General features: G+C 40.3%; 1 protein-coding gene across 1 annotated transcript; it reads left to right on the top strand.

The window, feature by feature from the left end:
* The first annotated feature begins 2091 nt into the window (after positions 1 to 2091).
* LOC140487779 (5,6-dihydroxyindole-2-carboxylic acid oxidase-like) lies at positions 2092 to 21105 on the top strand. The gene is made up of 6 exons (XM_072587033.1): positions 2092 to 2899; positions 5314 to 5518; positions 10661 to 10828; positions 15538 to 15717; positions 19473 to 19616; positions 20585 to 21105. The coding sequence occupies exons 1-6, from the start codon at positions 2207 to 2209 to the stop codon at positions 20800 to 20802; spliced, it is 1608 nt and encodes a 535-aa protein (XP_072443134.1). The 5' UTR covers positions 2092 to 2206; the 3' UTR covers positions 20803 to 21105.
* The last annotated feature ends 260 nt before the right edge of the window (positions 21106 to 21365 follow it).

Here is a 21365-nt window from a genome sequence, read left to right as displayed (position 1 = left end):
TCTTCACCACCCTGTCTACCTATAACTTCACTTTCAAGGAGTAATGAACCTGTGCCCCTAGATCTCTTTGTTTTATAACATTCCTCAGGGAACCGACCATTGACTCTGTAAGTCCTGCCCTGATTTGACCTATCAAAATGCAATACCTCACATTTAAAAAAAATAAATTCCATCTGCCTTTCCTCAGTCCATTGGCCCAGTTGATCAAAATCTTGCTATATTCCCAGCTAACCTTCTTCACTGTCTACTATATCACCAATCTTGGTGTCATCCACAAATATACTAACCATACCTACTACATTCTCATTCAAATTATTTATATAAGTGATGAGTAACAATGGATCCAGCACTGATCTCTGTGGCACAGTGCTGGTCACAGGCCTCCAGTATGACAAACAACCCTCGAACCAGCAACCTGTGTCTTCTTCCGTCAAGCCAATATTGTATCCAATTGGCTAGCTCTCCCTGGATACCATGAGATTTAATCTTATTCAACAACCTACCAAGCAATGCCTTGTCAAAGGCTTTGCTGAAGTCCATGTGGACAATGTCTATCTTATCTACTTTCTTGGTCACCTCTTCAAAAAACTCAGTCAAATTAATGACACTTGATTTCCCATGCACAAAACCATGCTGACTATCCTAAATGAGTCCTTGCCTCTCCAAATGCCTGCACATCCTGTCTCTCAGAATCTCCTCTCACAACTTACCAACATAGATGTTAGGTTCACAAATCTGCAGTTCCCAGGCATTTCCATTCAGCCATTCTTAAATAATGGCACAACATTAGCTACCTCCAATCTTCCAGCACTTCACCCATGACTGTCAATGATAAAAATATCTCAATTAGGAACCCTTGCAATTTCCTCCCTAATCTCCCAAAAAGTCCTGGGATATGCTTCAGGTGGCAAAACTTCATCTACCTAATGACTTTCAGCATCTCCTCTTCTGTAATCTGGACTCTCTTCAAGACATCACCATTTATTTCCCCAAGTTCACAAGCATTCATACCTTTCTCAACAGTAAATACTGATGAGAAATATTCATTTAGACTCTCATCTATCTCTTGTGGCTCCACGCAGACGTCCTTGTTAACTTTTAAGAAGCCCTACTGTCTGCTGAGCTACTCTTTTGCCATTCACGTATTTACAGAATTTCTTTGACAGATAAGGTAAAGGACAATCCAAAGAAATCCCATGTCCTTTTTTAGCCCTCCTGATTTGCCTCTTAAGTGTACTCTGACACCCTTTGTACTCCTCAAGGAATTCACTTGATCCCAGCTGCCTATAGAAGTCACATGCCTCCTTGTTCTTAACTTCTCCATGAATAAATCCCCTCCTTTGTCCTTGAGTGGACCTATTCTTTCCCTCGGTCCCCGCTTGCTCCATGCATGTAAATAACAATTGGGAATTTCCTTAATCCTGATTTGGAGGTGCAGGTGTTGGACTGGGGTGTACCAAGTTTAAAATCACATAAAAACACGTTCTAGTCCAAAAGGTTTAATTGGAAGCACTAGCTTTCAGAGGCGCTGCTCCTTCATCAGGTGGTTGTCCCTGATAAAGGAGGAGCACTCCAAAAGCTAGTGCTTTCAATTAAACCAGTTGGACTATACTTGGTGTGTGATTTTTAACGTGCTTGATCCTGTTTACCAAATACATTTCATGGCCCATTTTAGCCATCCTAATTTGTCGTTTCAGTCCTTTCCTCCATTTTTATGTACTTCAAGGGCTCTAGTCTGCCTTTAGTTTCCACAGCCATACATATGCCTCCTTTTACTTTTTGCCTAAGAACACTAGCTCAGTTTTTTTTCATGGCATAATGTATTTGATGGGGAGGATGTTGAGGGAAGAGATTATGCTCGCAGCCATCCCAGATGCAGGGAAGAGTAAAGTTCTGTGCACAGTCAAGATTCAGAAAGTACATGAATAGTTGGCAAAGAGACTTATATAGCAACATTGTTTAAAAGAAAGTCATTCAACCGCATCCCGTTTAATCAATGACCTGAACATTCGAGACCTGGACATTCGAGGGAGAAAGAATTATCACGAGGTGAACAGCAGACTTTGGTATGAGATAATTGGGTATTTAAAAGACGAGGAGAGGATTAGTTCCCATTCAAGTCAGTCCACATCATCTTGATGCAGAGAGAAATTAGTGAAATTGTAACAAGAAATTGAAAGGTGTTGTTTTGAGGGGTGGGGGACAAATGGGATCAGTGTTTTTCGCTGCAATCTGCCTGATGCTGGCTGTGCTTTACTCCAGGGCAGTTTTGGCTCAATTCCCCCGGGTGTGTATGCAACCAGAGATGCTGCGAAGTGGAGAGTGTTGCCCAGGTCCGAGTTCGGACCCCGCTGACCGCTGCAGCTCCAGCCGGGGCCGGGGTTCTTGCGTTGAGTTAGGGGCCGATTCGGCCCCGCACGGTCCCCAGTACCCGCACGATGGTCTGGACGAGCGGGAGCGCTGGCCCCTGCGCTTCTTCCGCCGCGGCTGTCGCTGCGCTGCGAATTTCGCCGGTTCCGACTGCAGCCTGTGCCGCCCTGGCTGGAGTGGGGTCGACTGCCGGAGCCCGGCTCTGCCGCTGCGCCGCCGCCAGGATGTGCTGAGCCTGAGTGACACCAACAGGAGGCGCCTTGTCCGTGCGCTGCACCTCGCCAAGGTCACCCCTCACCCTGAGCTAGTCATAGTTATCCGCCACCCTGGCAACCTGAGCGCCGGGCAACTGCCCCCTTTCCAGAACATCTCTATTTACAACCTGTTCGTCTGGAGCCACTATTACTCAGTCAGTAAAACCTACCTGGGCGAGGGTCGCACCTTCGGGGGCATCGACTTCTCCCATGAGGGGCCTGCCTTTCTCACCTGGCACCGCTACCATCTTCTGCAACTAGAACAAGACATGCAGGTAAGGATAGATCCTCCCCCACTTTACTCCCAAATCTCACAGGAGGGTGTGAGAGGCAGTATCTAACATGGTAAGGGCATGCAGTAAATGTAAAGTTGCTGTGATCCTAAAGGGATGCCCCCTTGTCAGAGGGAAATGATTGGTAGTGGTTTAACCTGGCGGTCACCACCCCGCTAGCAAGATGAGATAATGAGAAGGTTAGGTCAATATGGGTCCCACTTGAACTCATTCTGGCAGTACTGTTCATTGCAAACCAGACGTCCAGCCAACTGAACTAACCAAAAAAAAAGTATGCAGTGAGTCTTTGTGCATGCAACATCTATTTCTCGGTATGTTGTATTCAACCTTGTGATTGTTTTTTGTTGGTCGCCAGTGAGAGGGTTGCCATTTTGTGGCCACTACATTGTCAGGGAACTAACTTAAATGAACCTTACCTTACAAACACTGGGAGATTGGCACAGTGAAAAATCCTCATGCCTCAAATCACCAGGGGAAGATCGAGCAATTGATGCCCTAACCAGACAAGTTACCAGAGAATTAGTACATTATTATTTTACAACGAAGTGTAGGCTCATAGTGGTCTTAATGGAATGAAACATCAAGAGGCACTTTTCCAGAGACTGGAAGGACACAGCACACCAGGCAGCATCAGGAGGTGGCGAAGTCGAAGTTTTGGGTGTAATCTTTCTTGCCAGTCCTGATGAAGGGTTACACCCAAAATGTTGACTTCTCCACCTCCTGATGCTGCCTGGCTTGCTGTGTTCTTCCAGCCTCCCGACTGTCTACTTTGGGTTCCAGCACCTGCAATTTTTTTTTGTCTTGAATGGAGATTGCTGAAATGTCAGCTTATGATGCTTTGGATATGGATGCTGTTGGGGTAGTTATTGAGGAGCAAGAGAACCCTATTGTTTTTCTTACTGGAATCATCAGACAAACTGGGACCAGAGAATGGATTCTTGGCAGAGCAGAACTTGCAGATATATAGTTCAGATAGTTGGAGTCCGAGGAGTTTGTAGTGGATATTAGTGGCTGACATATCCCCTAGAAACAGAAACAGATCTCAAGGAAAGCAGGGTGGGAATTGGAAGTGCAATAGATAAAGTTTCTGATTCCAGATGAGAGATGGAAGCAGCACCAGTAATGTTGTCTATGTAGGACTGTATTAAGAAATGTTCCAGATATCCCACAAATGTATGCATAAGTAAACCCATGTGGGTACCCATGGATGAAAGAGAGCATTACTGGATCTAGTGCTGGTGAAAGAGGTCAGCCAATTGGACAAAGTATCTGTGGGGGACACTTGGATAAAAGTGATCACTGCATCATAAAATTTAGATCCAGTAACTGAGTTGAAAATTGTTATGACTTTAATATTTCTAAGGTGAAGAAGGCTAACTTCAACCCAACCCTATCCCCTTGCCTCAAAATGCTTGGCCTCCCCCTTCCCCCAGCTAGGTCTGCTCACTGTCACTCCCACACTTCTCTAACAACACCTGCCTTCAGCCTTGGCCTCCATGCCTGTATTTTTTGCGATGGGTGGGAGGCAGCAATTCCAGGAGGTTGGGTAAACATGGGATTGGGTGAGAATAACCAGGTAGGAACAGGATAGGATTTGGAGAGTGTTAAGGGACTGTTGGTTAATGCTCACACCAATGGTGAATGGGATGGGGATCAGCTAGGAGGGAGGTTGGCTGATGTACGTTCCTGTGGTGTACTTTGATGTTCCAAGTGTTTTACTTCATATTGCTGAAGTGAGCAGATTTTAAGCAGTGAAAAACACAGTAAATCTGTAAAATGAAGAATAGGGTAAGCAGCCTGGGATTAAAAGGGAGTGAATTATGTGACAATCCAGACAGGCTTTTAAAAACTACAATTGCAATTTTAAACTGTTAAGTACTGCACATGTGCAGGAGTATTAGCATTTCTGAGATGTATTAGTGACTGGAGTTGAGTCCTGATACCAGATCTTTCAGGTCGATTATCAAGGACAACATTAACAGAAATCACTCTAAGTGAATGACTTTGTAACTATTCATTTGAACACATCCAATGATGAAGTGATAGCTTTTAATTTCTAATAATAGGTGGCACAATATTGACTAGTTTTGAGGGGAATGGATGTTAATGCAGCATATTGAAGCTGGGAGAATATCAAAATTTGGAAATGGACCACAATTTTCATTGGCTTAATTGACTCTGACTCTGATTTTATAGTTTGACCAGACACCTTACAACTTGGGATTTACTGAGCCAAGATAAAATCAATTCTAAAACCACCTCCTTGTAACTTTTTTTTTACAGTACTCCTTCAATAGTAATTATTTTGTAAACGAAGTTTTCAGATTAACATGCTTGTATCGTATATAATCTGACTGACTGTGTTTTGTTTTGCTTTGCTTTGCTCATTGATATAGGTGATGCTGCAGGACTCCACATTTTCACTTCCATACTGGAACTTTGCCACAGGGAGAAATACCTGTGACATCTGCACTGATGACCTAATGGGAGCTAGAAACAATTTTGACCCAACCCTAATAAGTCCGAACTCGATCTTTTCCCAATGGCGTAACCTCTGTGAAAGTTTGGAAGACTACGATACTCTGGGAACTATCTGCAATGGTAACTATTTACAAATACCACGAAGAGAAAATTGCAGGAAATGGAACACTTTAATCTCTATCTATTTAGAAGCTGGGTGACTTTTTTGAATAAGTATTGGACAGGGAAAAACTGTAGTATTTTTCTCATTTCTTAGGAGTTGTTGCTTATTGCAAAGTTCAGTCTGCTCCTTGAAAGTTTGGACACCAGTAACCTATTGTCTTGACAATCACTTAGAATCACTTCACCACCCTTCAGCCCATCAGGTCTAGGCTAGCTCGCTACAAGAACAATCTTGGAAGCCCCACTCCTCTCTCCTATCCTGTTGCTAAGATTTTTTCTTCCTTCAGTTGTTTATCTAAATGGCTTCAGAAAGCTGTTGTTTAACCCTCCCCCACCAGTCTTCTGGCAATGTATTCTAAATCCTAACCGCTCACTGGGTTAAAATATTTTTCTTTGCCTTTGGTTCTTTGGCCAATCTTGAAAATTTGCATATCCTGGTTCTCTTGTCACCAATGGGCTAATCTTTACCTGTTATCTCATCCACTTCAACATGTTGAACATCTTTATCAAATTTGCTCACCTTCCCTTCAAGGGTATGTACTTTGACTGCACCTAAACTAGTTCCACTTCAAAAAGAACCCCAATGTTCTGTTACAGTTTTGACTACCAAATCTTGACTGCACTTTACTTGGTCAGGTCTGTGTTCAATCTAATGAAGCTGGTCTTTTTCAAAATAATTTTACCTGGGATTATTCATTGTCATTTTTGATAGCCAGCCTAAAACTTACAATACTATGATCACTTCACTTTCCTTCAGAGTGAATGCTTGACCTAGCTCCTTCCTCTCAACGAGGTCCAGCAATGACTCTTTTCTTGTTGGATTGGTAATATACTGATGAAGAAAATTCTCCTGAATGCATTTTTGAACTCCTCTCCTTCTCTGCCCTTTTACTATAAGCTTGGGGCAGTTAACTGTCTCATCATCTGACAATGCTCTTTCATTTTCATACAGTTTAAATGTTGTTTTCCCTGACATTTGGTATTTTTTGCAAGTGCAAAATGAAAAAATGTTGACAATGTATCTTTTAAGTTGCATTCTATCCTTTTGGCACCACCTTGTAATTTCCTTGTAAAACTTCCTCTTGGTCTTTCCCACTAGTTTAACCTGCAAAGTACACTTGGTAATGTAATGGTATCTGTGTTGTCTATGAGCGTTCCCATTTTTTTTCAGGCAACTTAATTGTTCTAATCATTTAGAACTGCTTTTTTACTCCGTACTTTTTTTTTAGGTCAGTTGCCTCAGGTGTAAAATGTATGTTCCTGCCGAAGTCAGATTTGCATTTTAAATAGGGGGCTGAAATTCTGTTTTTCTCCAGCATGCCATTTCTATCAGGTCATGAGGGATTTTGAAAGCCTATTAAGAGCATGCCAGGTTTCAGTTCAGAGAAGTTGACTGTTCTGAAAACCAAAAGTCTAAAGTATTATCTTCAAATGTCACAAATGGTGTTGTATTATACTGTAGATATGACTTTAATGCAGTGATTTGTCTTAAGGCACAGCCCCCTTTTAAGGTAAGTATATTTTCTTCATTGTAAGCAGTTTCATAATTGTGCATATGCAGTACAGTATTACTAATGGAGAAAGTACCATCATTTAATACGTGTAAGCAAAACTCACCTATAACATAGTGCTTAGATTTAAATTGACTGGTGAATGACTTTTTTAACAAAACCCTGCTTTTAAGAGAAAATGACTACATTTGTTCCCTTATACTGGTCAGACATATCATTTTAAAATGAAAGGGTTTCACTATGAAGCTTTTCTATTATGAATACTTGGCTGGATATCAAATACAATCTTAGTCATTGAGTTGTGCAGCACAGAAAGAAACCCACCTATCCTTTTCATCCACAATGACCAGATCCTAAATTGTTTTGGTACCATATGCCAGTATTCAGCCCATATCTCTCTTAAACCCTTCCTATCCATGCATCTGGATAGGTACCTTGTAAGTGTCGTAAATGAGCCAGCCTCCACCACTTCCTCTGGCAGCTTGTTCCATATATGCATCACCCTATAAGTGAAAGAAAAGTCCCTTTTTGAATCTTTCTCCTTTCACCCGAAATCAATATGCTGTAGTTTTAAACTCGTCTACCCTTTGGGAAAAGACCTTTGGCTGTTCATCACATCCATACTCCTCATGAGTTTATAAATCTCTATAAGGTCACCTCTCAGCCTCTGACAAACCAGGGAAAATAACTCCAACCAATTCAGCCTCACCCTATAACTCAAACTCTCCAGCCCTGGCAACATCCTTGTAAATCTTTTCTGAGCCCTTTCAGATTTCACAACAGGGCGGCACGGTGGCACAGTGGTTAGCACTGCTGCCTCACAGCGCCAGAGACCTGGGTTCAATTCCTGCCTCAGGCGACTGACTGTGTGGAGTTTGCACATTCTCTCCGTGTCTGCGTGGGTTTCCTCCGGGTGCTCCGGTTTCCTCCCACACTCCAAAGATGTGCAGGTCAGGTGAATTGGCCATTGTAAATTGCCTGTAGTGTTAGGTAAAGGGGTAAATGTAGGGATATGGGTGGGTTGTGCTTCGGCGGGGCGGTGTGGACTTGTTGGGCCGAAGGGCCTGTTTCCACACTGTAAGTAATCTAATCTAATCTAATCTTTCCTATAGCAGGGAGACAAGAACTGCATAGAGTATTCCAAAAGTGGCCTAACCAATGTCCTGTGCAGCCACAACATGGCATCTCAACTCCTATACTCTATTCACTGACCAGTAAAGGGGAATGTAGCAAACACCATCTTCACTACCCTATCGGTGATGCCACTTTCAAGGAACTATGAACCTGCACTCCAAGGTCTCTTTGAGCACATTTCCCAGGATCACACCTTTAAGTGTATACATCCTGCCTTGATTTGCCTCCCCAAAATGCAACAACTCACATTTATATCAACAAAACTCCATCTGGCACTCCTCAACCTTGTGATCAAGGTCCTATTGTTTTGAGAAACAATATTTGCTCTCCATTACCTCACCAAGTTTGATGTCATCTGCAAACTTACTAACCATTTCTCCTACTCATGTCAGACCAATTCATTCTAAGGCAATAAATTTCAGGAGATGGCAGAGTTCAGGCATGTAGTAGTTTATTCAAGCATTTCCTGTATCTTGGAGAGGCCAGAGACCACCATGAATCTGGCCTCTGTGTGAGGGCTCAGTTGCCCCCTTAATCTTTGGCTCAAATTGGAAGCAAGGTCAATGGCAGTCTGATTTTAATATAAGCAAATTTTCTTGACTCTAACATGGTGGCAGATCCTCACTCTCCCTGTATTTTATTGGCCAACTAATGCTGGGTTGTTAAATTGGTTTGGTTTTCAGTGCATCACTCTATATTAGTAATTGCTGGCTATTGTTTTGATTGAACCATCTTAGTGCATAAGAAATTAAACTTCAGATACTTGTTTTACTGCGAGGAATCCCTTATCATCCAGTAATGGCAGCTGTAGTCTATTTTAATCTGTTATCTGTACCAGACTGTAACACAGACTTTTACTAAATGCTGACTTTGCTAGAAGAAGAGGCCTCCTTCCATTACTTGTAATTAGTTTTTAAACATTCTAATATATTGATTGTTATATTATATCTATAACCACTTTGGAGTCTGTCTATAATTATCTTGAAGAATCTTAGTTTAAAAACACTCATAATATTGGAAATGATTAGAAGAAAACTTAAGAGAAACAATTAATTTGAGTGGAATATTCTTAGCTATTGTTCTGTTATCCCAGATATTTGTGCAAAGTGAAACTGTGCTGAGACCACATCTTTCCCACAATCTCTAATTTCTGTCAAACATGTATTGCAAAGCTTGTTGGGGCTTTAGTCAGCCATTTTATACCCTTCTGTCATGGGCAGCTATAACAGATCACATCCACATCATATGGCTAAAAATAAGACCCAGCACTGATCCTTGTGGCACACTGCTAATCACAGGCCTTCATTCTGAAAAGCAACCCTTCACCACCACCCTCTGTCGCCTGCCTTCAAGCCAGTTCTGTATCCAAATGGCTAATTCTTCCTGGATTCCAATGTGATTTAATCCTGCTAACCAGTCTACCATGAAGAACCTTGTCAAACCATGTTGACAAAGTCCACTACCTTCATCAATCTTGTCACCTCTTCAAACTCAAGTTAGTGAGATACAATTTCCCATGCACAAAGCCATGTTGACAATCCCTAATCAGTCCTGATGATGGGCTTTTGCCTGAAACGTCGATTTTCCTGCTCCTCGGATGCTGCCTGACCCGCTGTGCTTTTCCAGCACCACTCTGATCTAAACCCTAATCAGTCATTGCCTTTCCAAATACATACAACCCTGTCCCTCAGAATCCCCTCCAACAACTTACCCACAACTGAGGGTAAGGCTCACTGGTCTAAAGTTCTCTGGCTTTTCCCTACCACGTTTCTTAAATAATGGCACCATGTTAGCCAACCTCCAGTCTTCTGGCACCTCACCTGTGGCTATCGATGATAAAAGTATCTCCATAAGGGGCCTAGCAAACGCTTCCCACAAAGTTTTGGGACACACCCGATCAGGTTCTGCAGATTTATCCACTTGTTTTCAGACTCTTTTAATACATGCATTTCCCAAGATATCACTATTTATTTCCCCAAGTTCTGTAGCTTGTGTCTTTCTCCACAGTACGTGGAGGAGCCAGTGTTGGACTGGGTAGACAATCAGAAGTCACATGACATCAGGTTATAGTTCAACAGGTGTATTCAAATTCATAAGCTTTCAACGCACTACTTCTTCACCTGATGAAGGAGCAGCACTCTGAAATTTTAAGTAAAGCTGTCATGTTATGTCTGACTTTCTTCACAGTAAATATTGATGCAAAATACTTCTCTCAAATCTGAAGTACAACCTTCTACTTTTTTTGCATACAATTTCCCCTCACCATTATTATTAATCAGCTTTCCTAATAGTTTGCTGTACGTGCATACTAACCTTGTGCAAGGCATGTATGAGGACACTCCGATCTGTATGCAACTTAGACCTTTGGCTACATTGACAATCTGTTAAGCTTGCTCTTTGCTAAACAAAGAGTAAGATAGTAAAGATCCTAACGTGTTCATACCACTGTCTTCAGATACTGAGGGTGGTCCTATCCGACGGAATCCAGGAGGGAATGTTGCTAGACCAATGGTGCAGCGTCTCCCTGATGCTCAGGATGTAGCAAAATGTTTAGAAGTGTCTGATTATGATACACCACCTTTCTACTCCAATTCCGAAAATAGCTTCCGAAACACAGTGGAAGGTAAGTATAGTTAATATTTTTACAATGATTTGTAAAGTGTTTTCAGTAATGGTCTCTAAAGGAAAATGCTGACAGTGATAGAAAATAAAACTGCTGAATACAAAAGTCAAAGAAAAACCTTTTTTAATGTAGGGTCAAAAAAATTTAACTGTCAAGTGATATATAAGACAGTAATCAAGATAATAGCCACTGATAAGGATAAAGTTTGGCTCTAACAATGCTGTTAGAAATTGAATATTGTAATTAGACAAGCATAGCTGTTATAATTGGGTGAATACAATAACATGAGACAAAAGTAACTAAAACTATTGAATATTGATAACAATAAAATTAGTTTACATAAACAAAAAAAACTTAAGATAACCAGTATTGAAATCTGATTTTATTACAAAGCCTCTTTGCTTTTTAGTGAAAATGGTGCTGAGGGATATGCTTGAATAAAAACAGTGTAAGAAATGCACAAGTGTAATTTGGTCAGTTTTGCAAACCCAGATGGTTGAATGACTAAAAGCTGTTATAATAGCTTCCAAGAGTGATTTGTAATTTTTCTAGTAACCTCGCAGTAAAAACCTATTTCATTAAAAAAACTCAGCAGATGTCTGTACTTCCCCATAAGTATTGCACTGAGGGAATCCCAGGATGCTCTAGACAGCCACATATGCAGGAGAAATTGAAACTGAGCACAGGGCTCTGAACATGTTCAGCTGGTGTCAGAATCTTCAAGAGGCTGAAAGTTTCACTGACTAAAAGGTGGTGAGCTCTCAACCATGAATGCTACCAAAGACTGATAAACTGGTTCAGATCATTTGTTAGGATCTAAAGAGCTGACCATTCACAGAAGTATGGCACACTCAAACCAATTTGTATTGGGAATGACAACATTTTCAAAAGTAAATAGTTTCACGATAGGACAAATTTCTAAGAAAGACACCATTTAAAGTGTATGAATTTTAGTCCATTAGGGATTCCATATCTATGGAGTTTAGGTAGCAAGTCTCAGGGCTTTATGCTTACTGTGTTCCCTTCTTAGTGTCAAGGGTATGATCAGTAGATGGATGGAGAACAGCTTTCTTTCAAACAAAGATTAACTTTAATGAGCTAGAAATTAAGTAGGTTGAGGTCCTGCAAGCTTAGGAGGTCCAGAGGAAAGTTCAGGGGTTGGATCTCAACGGAGGTGGGCTGGATTTTTCATTAACGAAGTGAGTATGACATTGTTAAATTTGTAAACCAGAAGACACCCCATCTTTTCAAAAGGGCCCTGTCTGTCATTTTTATTTGGAAGGTTAGGATGGAGTTGTCTCTGTATTCTCAACTTCCCGACTACCAAACTGGAGTCAATAAGGACAGGTGACAACACCACCTCCATAATAATCCTAATCTTGTGTGCCATGTAAGGCTGCGTACTTAGTCCCTTACAATACTCCTTACACACACTGGCCAACTCCATTTGCAGGTTTGCTAATGACTCCACTATTGTACATCATAACTCAAACATCAAAATCAAGTGCAGGAAAGAGCACTTAGCAGCATGGTGTAAAGACAATCTCTCCTTCAACACCAGCAAAACTAGGGACTGGTCATCCACTTCAGGAAGCGGAGTGGAGGGCAAGTCCCTGTTTATCTATGGTGCTGAGGTGGAGATGGCCAATATCATCAAGTTCCTGGGAGTGGTGATCACCAACAATTCGTGCTGGTCCATCTATGTTGATACGACTGTTAAGAAAGCATAAAGCCTCAACTTCCTCAGTATGCTAAGGAAATTTGGCATGTCTATAAAGTCTCTCTCAGATTTTAATAGTTGAACCAAAGAAAGCATCACAGTATGGTGTGGCAAATTCTCTTCTCAAAACTACAAGAAATTACAGAGTTGTGAACACAGCCCAGTCCATTATGCGACTTCCCATCCATTGACTTCATCTATACTCCTGCAGCATTGGGAAAGCAACCAACATCAAAGACCCCCCACCCTGGTTACACTTTTTCCACCCTCTTCTGTCACAAGAATAGCTTCTTCCCTATTATCAGACTTTGAATAGACCTCTGAAATGTTTGTCTGCATCTTCTTGACAGGTGTAATACTTCCCTGCATTCTGTGTTCTGTTACCCTGATGTACTTATAGTACAATCTGCCTGTAAAGCATGTAAGACAACACTTGTACAAGTGACAGTAATAAATCAAAAGGTTATTGGGAAGGGCAGGAAAATGGGCATGAGGAATGTCAGATCCGCCAAACTCCTAATGAATGGTGGAACAGGTTCAAGGGCCAAATGGCCACCTATTTCTTATGAATGGCCTTGTCTTAACAGGGCCTAAAAAGTTTACAATTTCTGGATTATTACCAGAGCTAAGGAGGATTTGGGAAAATAAGAGGTTGAGGGATTCGTGTGGACAAAGGCTGTTATGTCTCTCATATCTTAAGTCCACATCCCATTCCTGTATTCCTATTTCCTGCTTTTGTGAAGTTGGGTAGAGTATTTGTGGATTGGAAGGCAGGATGTTAGAATTTGTAGATTGTAAAATAGCAGGGGGAAAGGTGTAAAGAGTTTAATTTTTTTTTCACAATGCTTAAAGATTTAAAAAGGTCTGTGGGCAGCAGCTTGCAGTTCCAGATGCTCAAATTGAAAATATTTGTACCAAAAGACACAACAGATTTTTAAAATTTAGTCAATTAATTTAAACCAGGCACTTCGGCAAAGGAACAATTGAATTTAAATCTGATGGTTGTGACAACCTGGAACCAATCAGATTGTAAAGAGATTAATAGGTCATCAAGGATATATTCGAAAATCAGGGAGAGCAAACTGCCATCTAAAGGGATTATTGTCTCAATTACTATCATATGATGACAGGTACAGTGGTACTCTTAACTAAAATTCCTAACACAAGAATGGAAAGAGCTAATTCCTGATGGAAGAATTGAGGAGGCATCCTGAAAGATCAGTGGCAAGGGTGTGGGTATTCAGGAAGATGTATTCTGCCTGTAATTTTGAGACTAAATTCTAATTTTTAATGGAACACCATTGGAATGTTGTTTTATTTGGGAATAGCTAGTAATTAGAGGGGAATTGTTCAGTTTGTTAGTGGTTCTATTAATTTGTTCACTGTTGGAGTTAGATAAATAAATTATTTGTTGATTATAGAATGAGTGTAGGGACTTCTTTTCATTTTCTCTCTTTTTTTTAACAGATTTGGGGGGTGGAGTGGGTTATACCACTTGTCTTATTACTTTTTAAACAGATTGAGTTGAGCCTGTCTGGATATCTTGGCTTTAGTTGTCAGAGCAGGAGTCAGCCTCCTCTCCATAACCATTCACCCAGTGTCCATTATGTGTAGAACTCAACAATCTAGTTTTGGACAAAAAGAGAAGGCTAAAGCATTTGCGCTTCAGCCAAAAGTGCTGAGTGCATAATCCAGCTTGAGTTCAGAGGTCCGAGCATCACATGCCTGTCTTCAGCCAATGTGACTCGCACCATGTGATATCAAGAAACTATTAGGCCGGATGCACCAAAGGCTATGGAGCCTGACAGCATTGTGGTAATAGTAATAAAGACTTGTGCTCCAGAGCTTGACACACCAGTATCCATTACTCAAAATATGGATAATTGCCCAGGATGTACTGTACGTACAAGACAAATGCAACCTGGTCAATTGCTGCCGTACTCCATCATCTGTAAAATGATTGAAGGTGTCAGTAATGCTTTGCAATAAATTGTTATTTAAGTTTGTGATCTACAAGGGCCACTAAGCTTCTGGTGAACAGTGATGTCAAGGCCAGTAAATGCTGAATTTGACCATCTGCAATCAATAACCCTGCATAATACTGGAATCAATGGCAGTGCAGTGGTGGAGAGAACTCTTGCTCTCTCTCGCTCCTCTATTGCACTAAGTATGATGATTGTAGTTCCTGTTCCAGGATAAATCCCCACATTCTGTGAATTAAAGAAAAAACTACTAGGGTCAGATAGAAAAGCTAGTATCATGTAATCCCTGCAGTACAGATAATGGCTATTTCAGCCCATCAAGTAGAGCTAAAGTCAAAAACTGTGCTTTGGGCAATTGCAAAGGGAAAAGTGAAAAGTCAAAAGTGATTCAACCAAGAGACCTAGTTTAAAGGACTTTAGGCATTTCTTTCCATCATAAGCAATTAACTCTATAACTTGAGGCCACACTGCTATAATGGGTAAAGGTGAAAGGGCAGACTTCCAATCACCAGGGCTGGGAGCTGAATATACCAACTTACTGCATGCAGGAAAGCTGGAGAAAATGATATTGCCATGAATTTTTAAGGGTGAAGTAACTTCAAAGAGAAGAAATAATCAGGTTAGTGGAATTATTATTTCTGATATTAGGCAGCATAGTCTTTAAAATTAGTGCCAGACCTTCCTCAAAATTGAGGACTTCCCCACAAACTAATAGAAATTGGTAACTCTTTCACAATTTAAAAATGTATGCTATTTGAGAGGTTTGTTTCGTTCTCCTAAAGTGTTTTAAAGAATATGGGTCATTTTAAAGAATATTTTTAAAGAATAGAAGAAAGGCAGGTTAACTCATGTTGGGTTGTAGCCAAATCTTAGTGAATGCTGAGGGGAACAGATTCAAGGGGAAATTGTCTACTCAAACAGGACTCCTGTGCTAGTTTTAGAATTTGCCTTAAATATACTGCCTTTCTAATTTTTAACTTTTGAATTGGTTGTGGTCTGCTTTCTAGGTTATAATGATCCTTCAGGACTGTATGATCCAGCAGTTCGCAGTTTACATAACTTGGCACACTTATTTCTTAATGGAACTGGTGGACAAACTCATTTATCTCCGAATGACCCTATCTTTGTTTTACTGCATACATTTACTGATGCAATCTTTGATGAATGGTTGAAGAGGAGTAAAGCAGGTAATCCAACAAACTCATTTTAATTATTGTTGCTGGACCTTTTTTAATATTGATCATTTTATGGAGATTTCAAATAAGAGTTTGGACATTTTTATAATAACTTGTGTATTGGTCAGCACAGTTTTTGGGTTCAAGAGTCATATAGGACTTGAAATTTTAACACTTTTTTTTCTCTTTCACAGATGCTACTTAATGAGTTTCTCCAGCATTTACTTTTCTTCTAGTTCATGACGCGAGCAAAATTGACTATTCCAGCATTTGTTACCCATTCCTAAATGCCCTGGAGAAGGCAGTGGTAAGCTGCCATGTGAACCATTGCAGCCCTTGGAAGTAGGGGCACCTTCAGTCCTATTTGGAAGGATGATTCAGGAATTTGACCCAGTGACCTTGATGGAATGACTATATTTGTTACAAATCAGTATTCGAATAGTCAATCTTAATGGAATCATAGTCCTACAACAGAAATGGACTCTTTGGCTCAATTCGTCCATGTTGACCAAGTTTCTTAAATTGAACTAGTCCTATTTGCCTGCATTTGGCCTATATCACTCTCTGTCTTCCTATCCATGAACCTGTCCAAATGTCTTTAAAATGTAATTATACTGACCCTAAACATTTCCTCTGGCAGCTCATTCTATGCACCAGCCTCTGTGGAAATCGTTGTCCCTCAGGTCTCTCATTTTAAGTCTTTCCCCTCTCACCTTTTCAAACTTATGCCCTCTACCTCATCTATGCCCATGATTTTATAAACCTCTAAGGTCATCCCTTAGCCTTCAATGCTGCAGGTTGTTCGAAACATTCTCAAATCTTATCTACAGTACTCCAGTATGATTGTACCCCTGAATGCATTAAATCATAGGGATTTTCAAACTGTGTGTAGTCTAACGTCTTTTTTTTAACCAATTTGTAATCCATCCAACATTTCATCTACCACCTCTAAACTTTGGCAGTATCTTCCTTGGTGAAGACAGATGCAAAGTACTGTCTTTATTCCCTTTATAGATCCCATATGCCTCCATGAATCAATTCCCTTTTTTCATTTGATCACTTGACAACTCTGCACCTCCCTTGCCATCCTCCAATTACTTGGATGCCTATAGAAAACTTGGAATTCCTTCATATATGCATTACCTTTTCTTGTGCTTAGTTTTTAAAAGATTTTTTGATTTATTCTCTGAACTTTGTATATTAAACCCATTTTCACCTTGTAATATTGTTGACCTAAAATCTGCTCAATTTTATCTTGCTTTCTATATTTGTTCTTCATCCAGAGTGTTCTGGTTTGATGTTTCACCTTTATCCTCCTTGTAGGAATGTAGCTTGACTAACTGATTCACTCTTTACAGATGGTTCATTGTGCCAGTTTTGTCTGCTAAAGTGTGATTTAAGTACATTGAACCACCCTACCCCCACCCTGATTGACTAACATTATTCTGGACTGCTTTTTATCTAATTGCATGGTTACAAACAGTGGACCAACATCATGAAACATGTCATACATTTACATCCCAGCTCAGTAAATCAAATACAGGCTTTATTGTATTTACATTCACTAGCCTACATATTACTTTACCATTTCTTACTCTGGTGCTATCTGTGCCAATTCTGTGTACCTTGTCTTTTTTACCCCTTTTTTAAGTGGTCTCTCCTCAAACCCATTCACCTGCTAAATTAGTTTCAACCTTTCCCAATAGTAACAGCAAACTGTTATTGCAAGGCGAGCTCTCCAAAAAGTTAAATCATAAATCTAAACCCCTCACTAATGTATGATCTTTTCTGACAGAAACTAACCTATTCTCAGCTATTTCCTGTATGTTGTCAAGGACCATAGCCAGTTAAGAGTCCTAGAAACATAATGGCATACAGCGTCAATTTGGGCCCATCAAGCATAAATCAGTTCTGCCCAGAGTAATGCAGTCAGTCCACTTCCAAACCCTGTCCCCATGGCATCTTCATTAAACTCCACTAGCCAATCCAAATTCCTTTTTTTCAGAAATCATTCTGTTTCTGTTTCCAGCATTCTCTTGGACAGCATGTTCTCTATCATGACCATGTTTTTTTTAAGTAACTTTTTTCTCACATTCCCCACTGTTTACCCCCATCCCCAACCCATTCCATGCTTTGTACCAAAACACCATTGTAAAATCAGCTGATGTGGACAGTGTTTTGTTGTTCAAACTTATCATAACCTTTTACCTGTCTATCCAATCTCCCCTTGAGGCACTGATCACAATTCTCAGCTTTATCAACCTATACCTATAGAAAATTCCTCATCCTGACAATGCATTTAATTCTGGTAAATCTTTTCTGCTTGTCTTCTCAAGGACCTCTCTATCCCATCCTTATGAATCTGTGATAATTAGAACTGTCAGCCAAGCTATGTGTGACCTGATATAATGGTTGATTGTCCACTAATGGTCAATTGTTTGTAAGAAGGCCTATGGAGTATTATCGTTCATTAGCAGAGGGATTGAATTCAAGAGTCGTGAGGTGATGTTGCAGCTGTACAGGACTTTGGTTAGGCCACATTTGGAGTACTGTGTGCAGTTCTGGTCGCCTCACTTTAGGAAAGATGTGGAAGCTTTGGAGAGGGTGCAGAGAAGATTTACCAGGATGTTGCCTGGAATGGAGAGTAGGTCGTACGAGGATAGGTTGAGAGTTCTCGGCCTTTTCTCGTTGGAACGGCGAAGGATGAGGGGTGACTTGATCGAGGTTTATAAGATGATCAGAGGAATAGATAGAGTAGACAGTCAGAAACTTTTTCCCCGGGTACAACAGAGTGTTACAAGGGGACATAAATTTAAGGTGAAGGGTGGAAGGTATAGGGGAGATGTCAGGGGTGGGTTCTTTACCCAGAGAGTGGTGGGGGCATGGAATGCGCTGCCCGTGGGAGTGGTAGAGTCAGATTCATTGGTGACCTTTAAGCGGCATTTGGATAGGTACATGGATGGGTGCTTAATCTAGGATAGAAGTTCGGCACAACATCGTGGGCCGAAGGGCCTGTTCTGTGCTGTATTGTTCTATGTTCTTCTATGTTCTACTACCATTTAGGAGTGGCTGTGTCCTGGTCAGAGCTTTGATCTGCTCCCCTGATTGTGGGAGCACTTTGTTCTAAGATGCACTGTTCCATTTGTGTCTCTTTTGTAGCCCTGTATTGTTTGTTCACCAGGTTGGCATCATATTTCTTACGCTCCACCTGGTGTTCCACACTCTGCATTGACCCAGGATTGATCCCTTAGCTTTATCCTAATTGGTCAAATGACATATGATACAACATGTTGCATGCTATTAAATATACTTCTGTTGTTTATGACTACACAGAGTACCCAATTCTAAATTTGTTCCATTTAGCATAGTTTGTGTCATGGGACTAGACCAAAGGTGTCTTCTATCTGAAGCCTGGATCTATTTCAAATTTTGCTTAACTGGAACACAACTTCCATTCTTTAGTCATATCCACAAGCACTCTGCACATCATTCTCAATATTTGTCTGTGATCCCTCAGCTTTACATGTTGCCCAGTTCCTTTTTTTAAAAAATACACTTTCTCAACAATAATCTTCCAGTTCTGAAAAAGGATCTACACACCCCCCAAAGAACATTGTTTATCTCTTCGGTCCCTTCACTTGGTATGAATTCTAGCACTTGGAGTTTTCTTTTGCTAATATCGTACAATGAAATGGTTCGTATGCCTTGTTAATGCCACCATGTTTGGTTTAGAAATCACTTCATTTCCTCCCCCTTTCTCTCCTCAGATTTATCTGCCTTTCCATTTGAAAATGCTCCCATAGGACATAATCAAGAGTACAATATGGTTCCTTTTTGGCCTCCAGTCACCAATGCAGAAATGTTTATGCCTGCAGAAAATCTTGGCTACACCTACGACATTCAATGGCCAAGTAAGTTTTCAATTAGGCAGCAAACACTTCTTCTCCTTCTCCCTTTAGTGAATATGATAAGCAATCTTAAGCATCAGGTTTTGAAGGTGTTGAATAATTTGTGTAGCTTTCAACCAGGCTTGAACCTTTTTCTAAAAATATATTAATGTGCTGGAAACTGATGAAAGAAGGTTTAGTAGACAATACCTAGAATGTGTGATTGCCTTATGAGGAAAGGCTGGACTTGTATCCACTTGAGTTTAAAACAGCTGCTCTTCCCCAACCCTCTCCATCCCTCCCCTCATGACTTAATTGTAATATTTAAGGTTCTGAGGGGATTTGGGTGGATGTGGAAGGGAATCGAGAACTAGGGGTCATGTTTTAACAATATGGAGATACCATTTAAAACAACTGAAGAAACATTTTCTTTCTCAATACAGACCCCATTGGCATTCCCTTCCTCAGACTGCAGCAGATGTAAAATGTTTAAATATTTTTAAGGCAGATTATCAGGTGTGTTGAGGAATATAAAGTTGAGGTTAAAATCAAATCGGAATGATCTTATTGAATGGTGGAACAGACTGTAATGACCAGTGATGAGCAGGCCTGTATTAATCAGTTTGTTCTCAGTAAAAAGTATTTTGCATTCCAGACTGAAAAAGACCACTGAAACATGCAAGTACAGCTTTCTAAATGCTCAAAAGATACTGAGCTTTAGGTATAAATTTTAGTACTCAGATTCTTATGTGTGCAGGAAAACACATCCTACCTCAGCTACAAGGCCTGTGTTCAAGTTCCACTTGCTATAGAAGTGTGTAATAACACATTTTGAGCAAGTTGATTTCAAAAATATATCTACAGTTGAGTATTTCAAAAATTGCATATGGGCATACCTTGAATCAATTACATGACACATGGGTACATTTTTGTTCAATATTTGTTCAATTTGGACTGAATGAAACATTCTTAACCTTGCATATCCTCTGCAGATCAGCCACTTTCGTTGCTGGAGATGATAATTGTGGGGATCATATCTGCTCTATTTTTGGTTGCTATTGTTTTCACAATCTCCACGCTACTTTTATGCCGCAGAAGAAGAAAACTGTCAGCAAGTGAACTGAACCAACCTCTCTTACAGACTCCATATCCACACTACTCTGATTATGATGCACCAACGGTGCCCCAAAAAGCAGCACCATCAATCTGAATTTCTGTTTGTGCTTTCCTTCCAGCATATTGGCTTGATATGAAAAATACTGATTTCATGTAACTAGTTGTGTGCAAATGTATCTGAATTGTTCAGATCAAAGACAAACTGGAAGGATGCTTTACAATTTCTAATCTTTGTAATGAAAATGGTTGTTTCTGGCCTATAAATGGAAGCTGTAATGGTTTTTAATTTAAAACTCAAAGTTTGAGAACTTTGTGGTTGACAAATCTAACTTTTTTCTGCGAAATTGATTTACAAAAGCTTTGACTTCAATAAACACACTAACCACCATGAAATTAATATTGCTGTTATCATCAAATAAAATGACCCTTTGAAATAGGACATATTGCTAGACCAAACAAGCTTCTTTTGTCAGAGATTAGGTACACCTTGTTGACTTCTCACTATCTCTTTTGATTCCAGTCTGTTCAGATGTTCTCAGGGTATCATTACATGGTAACTTCTCCGACAATTTTATACCTTTGATGATGTGAATGCTCCACCTGCTTGTCTTTTTCATCACCTTTACAACTTAACACCAATTTCAGATCACTTCAAAG

Source organism: Chiloscyllium punctatum, chromosome 2, assembly GCF_047496795.1.
Source record: "Chiloscyllium punctatum isolate Juve2018m chromosome 2, sChiPun1.3, whole genome shotgun sequence".
In the NCBI taxonomy this organism is placed as follows: domain Eukaryota; kingdom Metazoa; phylum Chordata; class Chondrichthyes; order Orectolobiformes; family Hemiscylliidae; genus Chiloscyllium; species Chiloscyllium punctatum.
Note: the sequence above shows the minus strand (reverse complement) of the source record. Positions and strands in the feature narration are given on the sequence as shown.

What these genes read in the sequence shown, in the direction of transcription:
- LOC140487779 (XM_072587033.1), top strand. Translation starts at nt 2,207, where the DNA reads ATGGGATCAGTGTTTTTCGCTGCAATCTGCCTGATGCTGGCTGTGCTT. An exon ending in CTTCCGAAACACAGTGGAAG is followed by an intron (nt 10,829 to 15,537) that starts GTAAGTATAGTT and finishes TCTGCTTTCTAG; the next exon opens with GTTATAATGATCCTTCAGGA. An exon ending in GTTGAAGAGGAGTAAAGCAG is followed by an intron (nt 15,718 to 19,472) that starts GTAATCCAACAA and finishes TTCTCTCCTCAG; the next exon opens with ATTTATCTGCCTTTCCATTT.